Raw genomic sequence first — 19,379 nt, 5'->3', positions numbered from 1 at the left:
GAGAGAGAGAAAGACAGACAGACAGAGAGAGAAAGACAGATAGACAGAGAGAGAGACAGAGAGAGAGAGAGATAAGAGGGAGAGACAGAGAGAGAGAGACAGATGGGGAGACAGACAGACAGACAGAGAGAGAAAGAGAGAGAGAGTGAGGCAGACAGACAGAGAGAGAGAGAGACAGACAGACAGACAGACAGACAGACAGACAGACAGACAGAGAGATACAGACAGACAAACAGAGAGAGACAGAGAGAGAAAGAGAGACACAGAGAGAGATAGACAGCCAGACAGAGAGAGACAGAGAGAGATAGACAGCCAGACAGAGAGAGACAGAGAGAGAGAGAGAGAGTTGGGAAAACACAGACACAGGTCATATTATAACTTTGTAAACATAATAAAAAGCATAACATACACATAATAAAAACAAAGAGTGTTTATATTCAAATGGCAGCAGCGACAGCTCAGCTCCTTAAAGACGAACCAATAAACTCACTTGATGACTCCATCCTCCATATAGATGTCGGCGCAGAAGGACTGGTCATCATTCACAATCTTTGCTCCTTTGATCAGGAGACGGTCACTCTGCAAGACAATAAAGATGATGAGTGGCCGCACACAAACGTTTCACTGCATCTGAACACATTGACTATTTCCATCAGGAAATAAAGCTAAAGTAACACTGTGGGAACCAGACGCCGCACAACTCAACACACGGAGAACAGGGTCTGGGATTTTTATGGAACCCTATAAAAAATAAGCTTATGAGGGTGAGTATCCTATTTGGCGCAATTGGATGTGGGATTAAGGGCATTTTTTTTTGATGAGCGGAGCTTCGGAAAACGCGGCATTCGCATACAGGAATACAACGAAAACACACACACACACACACACACACACACACACACACACACACACACACACACAGCGCTAGACTCCGGATCCCAACCCCAACCCATCCCCCACTTCCAGACATGATTCCAACCCCCTTAAAAAAAACCCTTAGTAGTCGAGGGATGGCACGCCACAGATGATTGGATGATGTTGTCACGACGATGTTGTCACGACGATGTTGTCACGACGATGTTGTCACGAAGATGTCTGATATTGTGCTGTGTGTGTGTTGCGCCCGGTTGTGTCATGCTGAATTTCTGCAGTAGGTTGCAGTCTGGTGCAGGAACAGTGTGTCCTGCGCCTGTGGTTTATGGCTGCTGCATTTTGAGCCTCCTGCATGGCTGTCTTCTGATGCTGCCCTTCTCTCTCTCTCTCTCTCTCTCTCTCTCTCTCTCCCTCTCTCTCTCCAAACACACACACACACACACATAAACAGGCAGCTATAAACATATGAACAGGGACACACACACACTGTAATACAACGGTGAAGGGGGGAGAGAGGGAGGGAGGGATGAGCCGGGCAATGACACAGAAAACAGAGAGCAGTGTTGTTTGGATCAGCACCAGGTTTCTGTGTGGATGTTTTAACAATGACAGTGTGTATAGTGTTGAGAGAGAATTTGGAAGAGAGAGAGAGAGAGAGAGGGAGGGAGAGAGAGAGAGGGGGGGGGATGAATAAAGAAAAGATGCAGAGAGGCAGGGAGATAGGAGGGAGGAGAAGAGGGAAAGGAAAGGAAGGGAGCTAAATAGGGACAAAGAAAGGAGATGAAAACAGCGGGGGTGGATTTGAGTCTGGAATGAAAACAGAGTGACTGCTTTTAGAGAGAGCTGGATGGAAGTGGATGGTCATTGCTTCTTGAACACACACACACACACACACACACACACAAACACAATGTCTGAGTGACTCAATCCAAGCTCCAGGCCTCACATCTTAAAAAAATTGTGTTATTTCTCACTCGTTCCCCTCGTTTCTAGCTGTAGTTATGCCCTCTGTTGCCCTGTGAAAGCCTCTGTGATAAACCTGTTTTGCTACAAGCACATACATGAATTTGACTGAATGTAACTTGGCATTTATATCTCTAAATCGAAAAGAATGCCAGGCGTTTGATGTTCTGCCTCATTTCAGAGAAGTGAGCAGGCTCACAATAATGTCAAGGGAGAGAGCTACAGAAAAATCTAATTATTACTACAAGGGTGGAAGTAACTCATTACATTTAGTTCCACTGCAACTGAGTAGCTTCTTTGTGTACTTGTACTTTTTAAAGTCAGCAATTTAACTTTTACTTAAGTACGTTTTTACGTACTGTAGTAGTAGTATTGTACTTCACTACATTTTTAATCACATCCATTACAGAGTACAGATTTTGTGGCTCTCCATAAGCAACACAAACTGGATTATTGTAAATTGACAAATTGTGGAGCCATTCACAGTGAACGATCAATTAGCAAAGAAGAGAAGAGTAATCTGGCTTTACTTTGTTTGTGCACTTCATTTTGTAATTTCCAAATATTCCAATTTCAAGAATCTAGTTTGAACTCTGTCCTCTCATGCATGGAAAAGATCACATCTAACAACATTCTGTTTTCTAAAAAGTAACTTTTGCTCTGAGTACATACGTGAGATACTTTTCACTTTTACTCGAGTAGACTTTTACACCAGCGCTTTTACTTCAACTTCAGCAAAATATCAGCAAAGCAATAATATTTCTACTCGACTAGGACATTCTACTGTTCTTTCCACCACTGCACTAGCTGGAATTAGCCCTATTTTAAAGGAAAACAGGGCTAATTCCAGCTCTGCGTGAACCAAATTAGGGGCATAAAAGCACTCTGGTGAAACAATGACAGCATGAACCGCCTCCAGACACACCCCTCTGTCACATGTTCACATGGTCGGCCCGACACAGTGAACGGACATGAGAAAGGAGCAATCAGAGTGCAGACCATGTAATCAATCATCCATGCCTGCTGTGCCACTTGTCTCTGTGTGGGAGAGAGAGTGAGAGAGAGAGAGAGAGTCTGCCACCCCCCAACCTCCCACCCAACCGCCCCCCTCAACCCCCACTACCAGACCCCCTGGCACCCTCCCCAACCCCCCCACCCTCCCTTGAGTCACCCCAGTGGCTCTGGCCTCCCGTCCAAAAAGGGAGTGGCACAATTCTGGTCACGAGGATTTAAGCATCCTCCACTAACAAAGGCCGCTCTGTTTGAGCTTCTGCCTCTAGCGTGCTTCCCAGCCAGCAGCCCTTGGCCCTCAGCACAACTGCTGCTTTCCAAAGGCTCTCGACGCCCCGCCCCGCACGCACTGGAGCTAACAAACACAAAACTCATCTCTGCAAGGGTTCACCTCTTTGAAATCTATATTTTGTTTTATGTTTTTCACTTTCTTTGTGATACATTTTTGATCTGAAGATTCAAAGATACAAAGATACAAAACGGCGGTCTTTGCCATGAGCAGGAATAGAAATATCACACCTTGTACCATAATGTTGATCAGTACAGGGTTATAATGGGTAAAAAAAAAACACAAGATCAGAGGCGCTGGAATGAAAGTCAGGCTCTTAACAGTTTTAGTGAGTGAAATCTGGGCTCTGTGGATGAGATTTCATAATTTAAGAGCAACTTTCTCAGACTCAAGGACACTTTGCACGGTTCAAGAGTTCAAAAATCAGAAAAAGCAAGTTTAAAAAAAGCAGGTAAGCTGCATTAAAACTGCAAAAAATTATTTCATGAGGTCAGAGATCCTCGAGGCTGCATCCTTCCAAAGAGCAAGTGTTGACGCTTTTACGTTTTTTCACTTTTAAAGATTCTCCTTTCAAAGATTTCTAGTGTGCTACCACGAGCATACACACACACATGCAGCACACACACACACACACACACTAGAAGGCTACAGACGACTGCAGCAGGTCTTGATATACGCTCAGCAGTTGTCCTCTGAAAGGTGTGGCAATGCACTGACAGCACCGATGGAGCTCGTACAAATAGAGCATGTGGTAATCTCTGATCTATGCGCAGCAGACTGCCTTGGTGGAGGGACTGGCCCCGCTCCATCCCACTACTGGCATGTATTCGTCCAACAACTGCTTTGAAATATGCCGTTACATCATGTGGCTCATCATGACTGTCATTATCACATTACTCAGTTTGCCAGTAGACTATGGTACTCAAGTTCATGCTCGTATTTTCACACAAAACCCAAAGCCGCGCAAGCCAGGACAGAACCGGCTAATTATCTTTTCAGAAGCAGTTATTCATGTTTGAATGATAAGTAAAGACTAGACTCACTGAGGTAGAGGGAGATGATTCTGAAAAGTCACATTACAGCCAAGGCTTCAAATATAGCATATGTGCTCCAGCCTAGAAAGCTGTTTATTTTTTGGCTTTTTTTTTGTAGCTTCAGCTTCAGCTGCAGAAAAGATACACACTGGATTAAGGGGACAACTGCATGTCATGAGTCCCAATCTGTGTAATCATGGAGTGCTTTTAGAGCTAATGGGGTGGGAGAGTGTGTCAAGCCTCTTTGATTGTACTGGACCTGTGCCAAACATGACAGTGACCTTTCCTTCATGGGAACCGTTTGCAGCACCACAAACAGGATGTAGATACGGCTTCATGGGTCCGCTGTGGCTAAACTGCTGTGTTTTCATTCCAGGCTACAATACATAACCTCCCTGATATATGTTCTGCCTTGTGAGGATCCAGCAAAATGCATTTTGACTCGCAAAAAGCACTGACCTTAATAGACTGCCTTTTTGAGACTATTTGCATAATGTGTAATCCATCATGGATTATGTGGTGAATATAATTTCCCCTTGCCCCCGTCTCCTCACCTCTTTCCCCTCCGTTCCCTTGAAGAAAACATTCTGTAAACCTTGAGCAAACATTCGCTGCAAAGACAGACTGTCTGCTGAATATGAGAAAGTGATAGACTGATGATGGAGTCTGTCATTGATCATTCCTCTATTCAAACAGCCAGCCAGATCAATCTGTTGTATCGTGTGACACCTGCAGGCTGTAATTATTAAACACAACTTATATGTAAACACAGCCATGGCACCACAAGTGAAAACCAAAACCCTCTCTGCAAAAGAAAAGAGAAGCTTGATGACACAGCACATTGCACCAAGAAGACAGAGGTTGATGAAATCGGGACAAAATCAGCTTGGGTGCTGTGAAAACGTCTGCCAATGTTAAGACGTAACCCGGCAACGCCATGTGTTGTCGTCCAAATGGAAAATAAACTGGGAACATTGTGAAGTCAGGTGGAGAATCCTGCCAGGTCAGGCCTTTCACTAATATGATTCAAGTGTGTCCTGGATCATACAGTATTAGTCAAAACCCAGCCTGCTACCAATATCCTTATATATCCATAAATGTGCAGACATTTGTTATAAAAAGAGATATTCACTATTCTGTTTTTAAAAAAAGGAACGCTTACTGTTGCAGAATAACTGACAGCACAAAAGTAAAACAAATTATGGTATATATTTAAGGAAAGTGGGTAATTTAAAACCTTGGTTGGCAAAATTATAGCACAAATTGGATCCTACATGTATCTTACAGATACCAAACAATGAAGTTCAAGGAATGTTGTTTTTGTAGTTTTGGATGCAATGTTTTCATATCGGCTGACATCACCAGACAAATCCGTAATTAGCGGCTTAGGGGGATGAAGATGACACTCATCCTCCTTGAACCACGTCATCCAAACTCACTCTTATGCAAACTCTCTTTACACCAGCCAAGACACATCGATTCACCGCAGCCGTCGCTGAACTCTCCCTTTGACTATGAAAAATTCACTTGTCGGCCTCCTTCTCCGGGCTGTCGACAGACACAGTGCAGCCGAGTCGGGCACGGCGATCTTGTTACAGAACTTACTCCACAGTATTCTCCTTTGTTCAGGTGCTGATTTGTGCTCAAGAACAAACACACACACACACAGAGACTGCCTATTTTCTCACACTGCTGGCTTTATGAATGGGAAAATCCGGGATTATATCGAGCGTGAAAGAGAAAAACCCAAAACACTCGGCCAGTGGGTGGGTGATTGCACTAACAGTGAGCATGCTTTGTGTGATGTGTGAACAGACAGCGCCCCAGGCTGCCGCGCGCACTACTGAGATAACAGTGTGGAGCGATGAAGACGAGCGTTTCCCAGGCCGGAGCGACCTTAACGGTGACTGATCTAACGCACGCTGACACGGCCCTGTGTGTGTGTGTGTGTGTGGAGGGAACAGGCGCCACCGGGGCCGACTACTACGCTACGGCTCACAGGTGAAGCCGCCTGCCGCCTGCCTTAATGACCTCTCATCCCCCCTGAGGATTGTAGCTGCAGAGCCTGTGACAGAACTGTGTACACACATTAATCCAGCACAGTCTTATTATAGCCGGGGTCTATTTTTACCTTTCCTTAAGGTGGGCATTAGTGGTTTCAGTCCACTCCACACAAATCACATCCTTCCCTTTACTAGCAATCTATTTTTGTACTTTTTGTAAATCTTTGCTTTCATCTGTATTTATATCCTTCGCTGCTCTGTAAAGCACTTTGTGACAACCTGTTTTTGTTAAGAGCGCTTTATAAATAACTTTGATATTGACTGGACTTTCATTTCTGCTGCATACCTTTGAACTGCCTGATTTAGCTGTGAATCTGAGATTTTGAGAATGGGAGAGAGTCAGAGAGTGCCTCCGATCCCAGGTGGTGAATTTGGGGGAGGACATTCATATTTGATGAGCGCTCCCTAACGTAGCCTGCTGCTTCGCTCCCTGCCTGAGCAGCTGACCCCGCTCCATCTGGCCAAGACACACTGCTGCAGTCGGCCCCTCTGTACGGACATTACGCATCAGCACTCTACTGCTGACAACTGTGTGTGTGTGTGTACTGGTGTGTGTGTGTGTGTATGTGTGTGTGTTAGAGAGAAGGGGAAGTATGAAGGGGAAGGGGTAGCATGAGTTGAACATTCAGACATTCAAAATTACATTCTAAATATGTAATAAGCCAATCAAATGCATCGGTTTGGCTTATGCAACAAGACAAACACAGATAGACGCTCTTTTGTCTCTGCTGCAGCCTGTGTTTAGTTTCCGTTCAATACATTGAACCTCATTCACTTCTACTCCAGCTTGTGTTTTGGTTTAATAAGCTTATCCAGTCCCTACATACACTGAAGCCTATTCACTGAAGGAGAAGCCTAGAGGTTACAGAAGTAGGTTTGTTACCTGAAAGTCACTGGTTTGAGTCCCTGGACCGGCTGGCAAAAATCGGGCCAATGAAAGTGAATAAGTAACACTATTCCCTTTGGTCAAGGCATTTAACACCCGACTCCCAGGTGTAAATGTGTGTAACTGCACAAATGAGATACAAGGCTGAAAAAGAGCATGTGTAGATCCTGGATTTAAAAAAAAAAAAAAAAAAGGTTGAGGAAAGCCGTTTCTGTCTTTGACCCCCTTTTTCTCTCATGCACTGTTCAAGAATAGGCACAGTCTATCCATTTAGGTTTGTCTTAATCGCCGTTTGGACTGCTACACCTACTAATCCTCTGATCTCTCCACCAACTGCTAGTTCTGTCTCAACAGCCCTCTCTAGAGTCTTAAGATGAAAATGAATCAGCTGAAAGGTTGCCCGTTTGCACCAGGGACACCATGTGTACGCATGACATCAGCACCCAAGTGCAAAATATGTTTTGAATTATTGTTTGAAGCACAGTGTGTGATTTGTGATAACGCCCTGTGTCTTAACAAAACAATAAGGAATTATGCAATAATGTGAGGGTGGTTTTGATTTGATTTGAGTTCAACTGAACTAGCTGGTGAGACAGGCAGACAGACAGGTGGTAATCATTGCTACAGGGGTGTGGCCGCTCTGATCCTGACACTCCTGCAGAGCTATAATGTAGTAGCAGCTTTTATTAGTGCTTTCCAGTCACATACTGCAATAATACACCAATTTACATAGGCTACATATAGTATATTAAAACAGCAAAGAAATACAAATGCAAGCTATAATAGGCTACATTCGTTTTTCAGTATCTGCAAAGGTGCTAATTTACTATTTTCCTAATAGCACAGTATTCATTTAGATCTCACTCTCTATTTCAACATCCTTTCTCCCTCTTCCACCACTATCTTATGCTAACTGTGAACAGCAGCAGCAGCAGAGAGGTACATGTAGATGCAGTGAGCATGCTCAGAATGAGGCCTACATGAATGTATGTCTATGTGTGAGTGTGTGTCTGAGCATGGACGTGCAGGTCAGGAACGTGCATGCGATTTGTGCCAGTGTGTGAACTGAGATCAGCTGCAGATCGTCCTCAGCCCCTTCAGTAAGGCTTTGCTTTGGATACATGACATCTATCAGCCGCGGGATTGGCTGAAGTTTAGGCCAGCGCTGCTCTGCTTATGTCAGCTGGAGTAAGATATACAATGATGCAAGCCAAAGGATTTACTAATGCCTCTTCTTTTTACCCACACAAAGCACACATGCACACACAATGGAGGTGGGCAGCTCTCCTTAAAGGAATACCAACATATCTATCAGTATGGCTTCTGATCCATGCGTGTTCATAACGTTTCAGGCATCTTGGGAGGAGCCATGATGCTCAGCAGATATCTCAGCACAAATGTCTCAATTCACTGACAACAATACAGAAAGACTGTGACCTTGTTACTGCCCAGTCCGCCTATATGCATCTCCCCTTCGTTATGTAGTTGAGAGAGAAACATGGAAGGAAATAGGAGCCACTGTTCCCCTCCCTTGCCCATAGCTCCCCTCCCTTCCCCTCCCCATTCTCCACTTTCCATTGAACCGCTATCCGTAGCTACTCGCCATGATTTCAGCCGGCTCCGGGAAATAATCCAGGGAGGGTTTGCCTCTTACCCATAGTGACACATTTAACGTGCTCTTAAATGCTTGCCTCTGCACCTCTATAAATAAAAAAATCGAACCACATTTTCCGAAGTGAAGAGAGGGCATACATTTGAAAAAAAAAAAATCCTACCAAGCGCTGAGCTTTGTGGCGGATGGGCGGATGCGGGGAAGCATTTGCCCCACCAGTTGGTGTGCAGTGATACCCGGCCAGACCCGCCGTCTAACAAAGACCATCGGCGTGAAATAATGTTGCAACCCAAACCTCAGCTGCCTTTTGACTTTCACGCATACAAAGACATCAAGGGGAACGCTGCTTTCAACATATACCTGCAATAGTAGTAAATATTCTAACGCGAGAGGAGCACTTGTCGCAAAAGATGCTCTAAAAATCACGCGTATGGAGCTAGAGCCTCCCCACCGCCCGCAACCTGCAAAGCACGCCGCCTAACAAGCCGAATGCATCTATTTTTAATATTCATATAGGAATAATGAATGCATGGTTTCGGATGGAATATATTTCGGTGCTCCTGCAAAATGCATTTAAGAGCAACTCGTGCAAACAGGTCCTTCACCTCTGAGCTTGGATTCGCCCAAGAGCGCAGCGGTAAATGGACCATGCCGTCCCACTGACATCCTTTCCCCACACCCGCAGCCTACACGGCAAACATGAGGGGTTTCTCGCTAGATATCATATCTGCTACTACTGCATAATAACATCCCGACTCACTGTAATGCGAGGAATGTTCTTCTTGCCCTGATAGCCAGACATCTTCACCGGTTTATCTTGCTGCGCCGTGGACCGCTATCAATGCAACGGGATGTGCGGATTACTGCTGCTCGCCGGGTCGAAACGCTTGAGGTTGAGGATGGTGATAAGAGGAAATTAGCAGCCGGAATGGGTCGCAACTGGTCCCGATGTTGATCCCTTAGGGTCGAGGGGAGGCCACGAATCCGAAGAATCAAACTCTCTCAACTCCAAATCGCGTCCTAGCAGCCTCCCGTTCTCCGCCGATGCACCAAACCCTTCCCAGACGGACTCAGACAAGGAGAGGAGGGAGGGAGGGACAGACGGGCCTCTTCTCCATAATACAACCCACGGTGCATGCGCAGAGCCCCGCCCTGCTCCATTGAGAAGAGAGCCACTAATGCTATCAATTGCCCTTCTTGGATTAGGGAAGGAAGGGAGTTCAGTACAGTAAGCAGCCCGCAAACATCCACCTTCCTCAACACAAATGAGCGCTGCACAAAAGACAGCCATCTTTAACAAGTCATTCAATCTACTGAGGCTTAAAATCTGATTTTTGTTGACGCAAGTGAAAAGGTCAGCCACTAGGGTGAGATGATTTCACCTGTTTCCATTATAAATTAACTTGTTTCAAGACTTTTCTTGAATCACTGAGTCATTTTTTTATGTTAGTGAAGTGAACTGCCTTATTGTGCAAAGATAGCTTCAACATGGTGGCACTTGTTTCTTGAAAATTCCTGAAACAAGTGAAACTCCATAGGAAACGAGTGGAATTGTCCTAACCTATTGGTAGATTTTTTTCACTTGTGTTAAAAAAACAATAACATTTTAATAGTGAATATAAGCCTAAATTATTTGTTATGATGGAAATGGTTTGCCATGTACATGAAAACTCAGTGAGTATGCAAAAGCCTTCATCTGACTTGGTCTATGGCACAATAGGATTGATGGATTTACTGATTATGATTTGGGCTTTTCATGCGAGATAAAATTTAAAAGAAAATGAGAAGATCAAAAACATCAGTGGGCTAATTTAGGAGTAAATGAAACTCAGTAGCCTAAAGCTTGGTATAATGATAGAGCTAAACTCTGCTCCAATAGCAAATCAAAGTCAACTCTAACAGTATTTGACCATCTAATTTCAAAATGCTATAGGCCTATGAGGGAGAATAATTACCAGAAGCTCATCCTTTCATATCTCTAAAACGTAAAAGATCCAGTCTGCAAATGTCACATTTCTGTCGAACAAATGCTTAAATTGCCTGCTATCTTTAAAAAAAAAGAACCACCAATTAATCTTGTTCCATTTATTATGGTGTAAGAGTGTCACTTTTTGAAATCCAATCATTACGAAGCTATCTGTTCTTGTATAGTAATGTGCTGTACATCAAGGAAATGCAGTACAAACTATACAGGCAATCTAAGGTGAAACAGATCTAAGAGACAGAGTCGAGTAAAGAGGGATAATCTGATTGTGTGTGCTATTAATGCCTGCAATCGATATGTAGGATAACATGATATATTGCAATTTGACGGACTCTATTATCCAAAGCATCTTACATTATCATAAGTGCAAACATTTTTAGCCTGAGTGGCATCAGTAGGACTCAAAATCCTGACTCTGGCATCTACTCACTGGACAATAAAACCTGGATAACAACACTTGGAGAGTTCCAAATGCCAGCAGAAGGAAACTTGGCCCTGAGATCTTTGACAGGTTTTCTTGCAAGTCATGCAAGTCAATGTCGCCATCTTGTATTGATCAGCTACACACCCAAGGCTACAGATGTTAAAGAGCCCATAAGCACAGGGGACTTCGGGCACAATAATGCAGCACTGCTGCAGCCATGCATCGCATTGTATGCAAAGTTGTGAGTGTGTGTGTATGTGTGAATCTGTGTGTCTGCATGTCCAAACACTAATCATTTATAACCAGGGTGGAGCAGATGGCACATTTCCATGCACATATAGGCCATTTTGCTGATGCTTCTTATTCAGGCCAACTTAAAATGAGTGAGCAAGTGTTCAGTGTTTTGCTCAAAGACACTTCGGCAGCACACACACGGCTGTTAATGCACGCACACACACACACACACACACACACACACACACACACACACTCTGCTGCCCTGTTACATTATTAGCTACCGTTCAGCAGAAAAGGAAAATCAACATTCATTTCATGTAAGCTCCACATAACAGGAGCCACTCCCTCTGGCAGTCCTGCATGGCGGGCCCTCCACCCACTCCACCATGGTAATGGCCCATTACATCAAAGTGCTTGCTGGGAAATGTAGGCAAACACAAGTTGTCTGGTATAGACATTGTCTGCAAGCTTTGACAAACTTGAGTTACATATATAAATGGTAGAAATCTAGATTTTATGCATGGATTTGAATAAGGAGTGGAAGAATTTTGCACTGACAGAGACAGAGAGAGATAGGGAAATAGAGAGATAGAGAGAATAAGAGAAAGAAAGAAAGAAAGAAAGAAAGACAGAAAGACTGCGTGAATGAGAGATAGAGAGAGAGAGACAGACAGACAAACAGACAACATGGCACACACACACACACATACACACACACACAAACAAAAAACAATGTACCCTCTTATCATCCAGGTTTTGCAGGGCTTCCTTGCCTGTGCTCTGCCGGATCTCCACCTTCCTGGGCTGGGAGATGTCGGTCTGTCTGTCAATGACTCGCCCGTCACTCTTCCCCTTGGCCGCGGAGAGCGCATCAAAGTCCAGCGTTTTGTTATCCGAGGAGCCTTCCACCGGGCAGAACATGCCACAGAATTTCTGCCGGGGCTTCGGGCTGTCGCCGGAGCCCATGGTCTTGAAGAAGGCTGGCACTTCCCCGGCGGTCGACATGCTCTCTGCAGGCAGGCGGGCGGGTTTGTGAGGGTCTGGTTAAGCTGTTAATAAGCCCCTAAAAACAGATGCACCGCTTGTCTCGTCTTCAGGTCCGTAGGCTACACACACACACACACACACACACACACGCCTGGACAGCCACCGCCTTGCCGGTTTCCAGCGCAGGTGGTCGCACTATATAGAGGAATAAACGCCAAATCTGTCGGGCCGATGCTGCATGAAAATGATGCTGCCGTGCTGAAAGGGAAGAAAATGCACCATAAATCTATAAGATCCGCTACAGGAAATACTGAGAGAAAAAATCGGCGTCTCTCACACAGTTTTTTTCCATTGCCTTAGCCTATACAGAACAGCAAACATTTTGAATGGCTTAAAAAAATTTGCTTACTCATGAATCATAATTAGCTTATAGCTTATAACCAATAGCGTTGTCCCCTGTCGATCTATACAGGGAAAAGGCGCAGGGTTAAAAGCCTTGCGTTTTCAATAAAAGCTACACAGAATATGAGCATAGGAGGAGGATATTTCCTGGTGAGGGATTACCTGTAGCCCGTGTGAACCCGTCCAGAGTCTGGTGCTGCCAGGAGCGCATCAGAGCCGACTGTCCGGAAATGATCCGTCCTCTTTTGTCCAAAGTAAAGACTTGTTCTTGCCTTTATTAAAGCTCTAATCCATCAGTGTGGTGACCCACTCATGTGACAGTCAATATTTGCTTGTGAATCTGAGCACAATGAGCGTATGGGGTCTAAGAAGTAGGGCACGTCATGAAACTATAACCTATTAGTATGCTGTATATATTAACACATGTTTTTGGGGTCAAAAGGCAAACAGCACCTTGGACAGTTCACGAAAGTCACACCCAGTCCGACAATGAAGGGCGCTGTCCGTTCAGCACCACGCCTCTGACACACCAAGACTCTTTAGGCTCCGATACCGAGATGCCCAAAATTTTGCCCCGTCTTGGTCCAACATACTTACTTTGAGAGTTTCAGAAAGGTGCATGGCAAACGTTTGTTTCATGTCTTATCAGTGCAGTGCTGTCACTTGAAACATGCTCAGGGATAGGATATTTCATCACCAGTTTTACAGTCTTTTACATAAAAGTAGGCTAGACGGGAATATTTCCCTTCCCTAATTTATAGGACTGAAAGTGCATTGCAGCCTCTGCTTCATGTTTTGCACACCAGTTTTGGTTTATTTTGTTTTATTTCATCTTATTTTATATGCTGCATTCTGCTCAAAATGCACAAAACAAACTGACATATTATGTAGCTATCATCTATGTGTTATGTATATATGTTGCATATCTGTAGGCAACATTAAACCATGCAGGGCAAGTATGATATATAAACAGTGATAAGAGAGACACTTTTCCAAAGAACAAAACCAGTATATTTTACATTTAATAGCTGAGCGCCCACATATCCCAAAACTCTAGAAAGGGTTGAAAAACTTTGGTTAAAGAAATATTGAGATATATATTTGCTTCTGAAACCATTTCCACCAAGTGGAAATGGGAAACACTTACCCCCAAAGCAAGTAAGAAAGGGGGTGTGCATGGGTGAATTATTAGGGAAATGTGCCTTTAAAATGCATAACGTCAGCTTACAAGTAAAATCAACTAAAATCAACTAAAAAAAACTTAAATTGAGTTCACTAGAGTCTGCCTAGTTTATGATTAATTCATGTATTGTTGTGATTGTTGTAATCCTTCTTATCCTAAAATGTGATGAGACTAGTGAAGGATGATATTATGTGAACAAGATTGCATCTTAAAGACAATCAATGCTTGACTGATTAGTATTTTTCATCAAATGATAATCCAAAGGTAGTGTTGGAGTGTTGCAGCTTGGTGAAAGGCCTAATATGTCCAGGAATTAACACCTATCAAAATTAATGGATATAATCACAAAACACTAACAGTACCATCTGCCTTATATATTTCTTGCTTTGAGGATGATTTTCAACCCTGCAGTTTCCCCAAAGGACAAATCAGTAGTGGATGATGCAGAAGAAATGGGCCTGGAACAAACCAACTCTGCATCGACCATTACTCCAGAACTGTTGTGTGGCAAAGTGTTCTCATTTAATAACCAACTCCCCCATTTCTCTGTGCTGTTTGTGGATGACACCGCGCCCTCTTGGGCATCGTCACCAACAATGATGTCTGTGTCCAGGAGACAGATGAGTGTGTGTCATTGTGTGCTGCTAACAACCAGGAGCTGAACTCAACTTAAAACGGTTGAGATGTTGATTGACATCAAACACTACTAACTATAACTTTCATGGTCTCCCAAGGTGCTGCCGAGATGTAGTCCCTTCAGCGTCAGTCCTGACCCAGGAAGGAATCCGTACTAGGTGTCTGAACCACCTTAACTGACCAGAAATACCTTAGCTAACCAGAAATATGAACCCAGCTATGAGATTCAAGTTGCTGGTGAACTCCATCACCAACACCCTCAACTGGGACAAGAACATCTCCTCGGTTGACAAGAAGGATGTTCTTCCTGCGGCAACGTCGCAACCAATCCTCGTCCATTTTTACACATTAATAATTAAGAGCATCCTCATTTCCTCCATTGCCATCTGGCACAGCTCTGCCTCTTCCTGCTTTAAGCGTGAACACACTACAATGGTTGTTAAGGAACTACTAGGCACCGGGGTAAAGATTATGCCAGGAAACTTCAGTTCCAAAAACATTTCCTCTAGTAGAAGATACTGATAATTGGGACCAAGACCCACCCATCAACTCACATCACATCACATTTCCAAGAGCTAGCACCCGAATTCACCAGTCTCCTAAAACTCAGCATCACATCATCGTAAACCACTAAAATCTCTGTCTGTAAACCACACTAATGCCACTGTTTGTTATCATGCTATTTATTAATATCACCCATATGGTTACCCATGCACTTGTTCATAACCCAAATGTGTTTCAGACTTTGCACTTAAAATTTGGCATTTTTCAGCAACAGGAATGTGTTTTTCCAGGACTCATAATTAATTTGATGTATTTCATTCTATACAGTATAACCAGCTCATTGTATACTGACTAATGCACCGCTCGTCACTCACTACACTTCCCTCTACAACTGCAGCCACACTGTATCTATATGTCACACTGCTTGTGCACACACAGCTATAATGTTAATGATGTATATACTGTATGTAGAGTACCTGTATCTTGCAATGTCTCTTTAACAATGTACAGTATGTGAGGCTCAGCTGACCTTTTCCCATATGTCAGTGTGCACTCTGTGAGTCGTCAATATCTCAACAACCACCAAGATCAATTTCTGAGCATTTATTGTACTTGGGGATTAGCATGACGATTAGATGATGGGCAAGATTTCTGACTTAAAGATACAGAATGAGGTGGAGATACAAGCTAGATCTGCACAATATTCTCCCTTGGAGTCTCTTTGGATTATTGGTATTCTCATAAATAATCATAATCTTCACATCAGTGTGGGCTGGGATTGGTTCTTCTGTCAAGTCTGTCCTCTCCCAAAAATATGTGTTAAAAGGATGTGGGAAATTACAAATATTCAGGTTATGCATTTCCAACTGAAAATAAAAACTACAAGCATTCCTAAGGCTTGTAATTCTGATTGACTATTTAAAACTACTCGAATTGTTGGTTATAACACTATAAGTCATCATGTACATTATAATTGCATGATAACTGCATCAGAAAATATCATGATACACTATAACGCATCATGAATCAGGCATGAGAAGGTTATGAGGCTGTTAAAAGTAATACTTAAGGGCCGATAATTATATCGCTGTGCCAGAAAATGTCATAACACACTGTAATGCATTATGAGTCTGGGGTGATTAGGTTATGAGGCTATTACAAATTTACCACTGGAACCTACATATGTCTTTAGCACCATTCATACACAGAATGGAACTCAAAGTGCTTTACACAAAATAAATGGATTAAAACTATTTTTAATCAAAATCCAAAATTCAAGCAAAAGCAAGACAGAATTTGTCTAGTAAAAATGACATTAAAAAGAAAGAAAGATAAAAAAAAAAAATAGGTGGGTATGGATAATAATAATAGGAAGCTATCAAGTTTTTATTAGTGTGCCACAATATCTTATTCATGAACTCCTCATATTATTATAAGCAAAGTGACGTCAATGGATCTGTTATAAGTCATGAGAGAGTCAACTAACAATATGCATTTACATTTATTATGAGCTGTAAATGTCTCCTTACTATGGCATACTCATGACTTTTTCATGAACTCATCATATTGCTTTAAGTAAAGTGAGATCAATGACATCATTATAAAGGCGTGGCATGCTGCAATACGCATCTGCTTTTCTAATTTAGAGTTTTACATTTTTAGTTGAGGCACTTTTCAGGTTTACAGTGAACAGATGTCTAAATAATGTTAGTCCTGCAAGGTGATCAGTGGCTACTGGAACAGTCAGAGTCTAACTGCTGGTCACACACTGCTAATTCCTAACACATTACAACAGACAAAACCTCTCCTGCACAAGTGGCTATGAAGCAATTTTGCACTGAGTCCATGCCGGCCCAGTTTCCATAACAACGTGCGGGGCAGCAAATGGCTTTGCTGCTACTATTTCCTCTCCCAGAGGGCTGCGAGGGCCAGTGTGTGTGTGTGTGTGTGTGTGTGTGTGTGTGTGTGTTTGTGTGTGTGTTTGTGTGTGTGTGGGTGGGCCGCTTTGCAAGAGAGGAGACAATGTCTGACTCGCTCTCTGAATGTCAAAGTTGGATTTTGCTGAAGTGAAAGTGTCGAAGGTGCGGCCACACCCCAAAGACCGAGCCATGAAGACAAAAGCCTCATTCACCTCGCCGGCCTGACGATCATTTCATAAAACAAAACAAAAGTGTCTGTCGCTCTCTCTCTCTCCCACGAAGAGCAGAGACAGAGGAGAGTTAGATAATTAGAGAGGAAAGTTGGCAGCATGCCCTGACTGACACACAGTTGGGAGAGGGGGGATGTGTCTGGTCTCTGGGCTTTCCAGACCAACATGCAGGAAGGGCATGGTCCTGGCATTCAGGAACAGATGTAGAACAAGCAGTTAGATCCGTAGTGTGTGTGTGTGTGTATGTGTGTGTGTGAGAGAGAGAGAGAGAGAGAGTATGTCTGTGTGCATTAACATCATGTTGCGTAGGGCTTTTCTGGTTTGGTATATGTTTGTTTTAGTTCCTTCCTTTGATTACACTTGTACTGCTTGCTCTTATCTTTGTTTTAGTCCTTTATCTATTATCTGTATCCAATGTTTTACTGTTATTATTAAAAAAAAGATTCTTCTCATTTTATTGTAAAGCACCTTGTAACCTTGTTAAGAAAGGTGCTGTATAAATAGAGTTTATTATTGTTATATTATTATTTGGAAATCACTTACACTTACTGAAAACACTATAACTACTTGTTAGATAAAGCTCTACTCTGTTCTTTTTAGAGAACATGGATTCATGATAGTTAATGCTACACATATTACAGTTTGTCAATCAGAAAAAAACATTGGTTTGATTTTATATGCTATTGATTTCAGAGGCAAATGGAATCCGTTAGAAACTGAAAGCAATTAGAGTGCATTACTGAGTTGGTGTAATTCAATGGATTATGTCACTGTTTATCATTTTAATCAGGTAATCAATAGCGTGGTACTGATTACCTTCTGAAAGTAACCTCCCTACCCCACAAGCAACAGTGCGTCCAATCTCCATCCCTCTCTCCACTCCTCCTCCTCCTCCTCCTCCTTCCCCTTCCTCTCCTTCCTCCTCCAGTCTTCCTACACCTTCCCTATATGGAACCTCAGAACACCTGTTCCCAGCCAATCCAGAGGCAGTAAAGGCTCCGGGCTCCTCCCACTGCAGCTGATGGCGTTACCATGGGTTACAGGGTGGTGGCCGGTTCCGTCTCCATCCCTCCAGTGAGAAGACTCTGCCTCCTCATCTCAGCAGGTTTCACTCATCACAGCAACACTGATCTGTGCCAGCTTTGATTGCCAACTAAATGAATAGTGCAGACATTTAGAGTATTATGGCAAAGTCAGAGTAAGAAATCTGCATCTTGGCAATGTTGATAAGAATGTAAAGCTCCACATTCATGCCCACTAATACTAAATTAATGTATATAAAAAGAGTGGGTCATTTGCAAGCTTCCCTTCTTTGGATGCTGTGTCTGCAGATCAAAGCAGCTAATAATTGTGCATAGTACATGTACAGTAGATCAACGTCAGCTGTTTGCATGGGAAATGGGTGTGGTGCTTTAAATCTAAGATGCAATTACAACTGATCCAATTGCCAGCATCTCAATCTCCATCCATACTGATACAGTCTTGCCTTGATCAGCCTTGCAAGCATCTATGGTACAAAACATAAATTGCAGACATATGGGTATAAAAGATAGGGGGAAATGTTTGTTTATTGAGCATAAAGACAATTTCTAGTTTTGTTTTGGGTTTTTTTTTTATGTATAAAGGCAGTGAGTAACATACAGCATGTGATATACTTACACTTGCCTATCCTATCCACATGCACAGTGACGACATGCTCACAAATCAGAAATCACTGCAGTATTTCTGCCACTGGAGGGCAGCGCTCCTCAAAGAGAACGAATAAGGGATCCATACTTTTCAACTCGGTCAGAGAGAGAGAGAGAGAGAGAGAGAGAGAGAGAGAGAGAGAGAGAGAGAGGGAGAGAGAGAGAGAGATGTGCCTGGGCCTCAGTGAGCAGTTTCAAATAGCTGTAAATCAATGCTGACACAGGGTCTTCAGCGGTGTTTTCTGCTCCGGTTACAAGCAGCTAAACATCACGGTTGCACAGGGTCAAAGGTCAGATGGATGAGGGTGCAGCACACAACAGCTTGACACTTCTAGGTATGTTATACTTGAAAGCAGGGGGGAGAAAAAAGCTCAGGCTCAGATGCATCCGGCAAATGTTTATGAGCTGGTGTGCCAAGTTTAGTCGAGTTAACGTAAAGGCTATTTTTAAACTG

The 19,379-nt window shown here is 43.2% G+C and overlaps 1 protein-coding gene across 2 annotated transcripts in view; it reads right to left on the bottom strand.

The window, feature by feature from the left end:
• Positions 1 to 525, bottom strand: part of LOC139656942 (dihydropyrimidinase-related protein 2) — a 17,520-nt gene extending 16,995 nt beyond the window's left edge. For both annotated transcript variants that reach the window (XM_071534587.1, XM_071534586.1), the window contains exon 1: positions 491 to 525. In XM_071534587.1, coding sequence (XP_071390688.1) covers positions 491 to 510 — 20 coding nt within the window. In that variant the 5' untranslated portion in view covers positions 511 to 525. The remainder of the gene's footprint in view (positions 1 to 490) is intronic.
• Positions 526 to 19,379: the final 18,854 nt, after the last annotated feature.

This window comes from Centroberyx affinis, unplaced genomic scaffold, assembly GCF_046629955.1.
Source record: "Centroberyx affinis isolate AG114_WGS23_722 - 3 ecotype Tasmania unplaced genomic scaffold, CSIRO-AGI_Caff_v1 ptg002586l_1, whole genome shotgun sequence".
NCBI lineage: Eukaryota > Metazoa > Chordata > Actinopteri > Beryciformes > Berycidae > Centroberyx > Centroberyx affinis.
The sequence above is the reverse complement of the archived record's forward strand: the minus strand, read 5'-3'. Positions and strand labels throughout refer to the sequence as shown.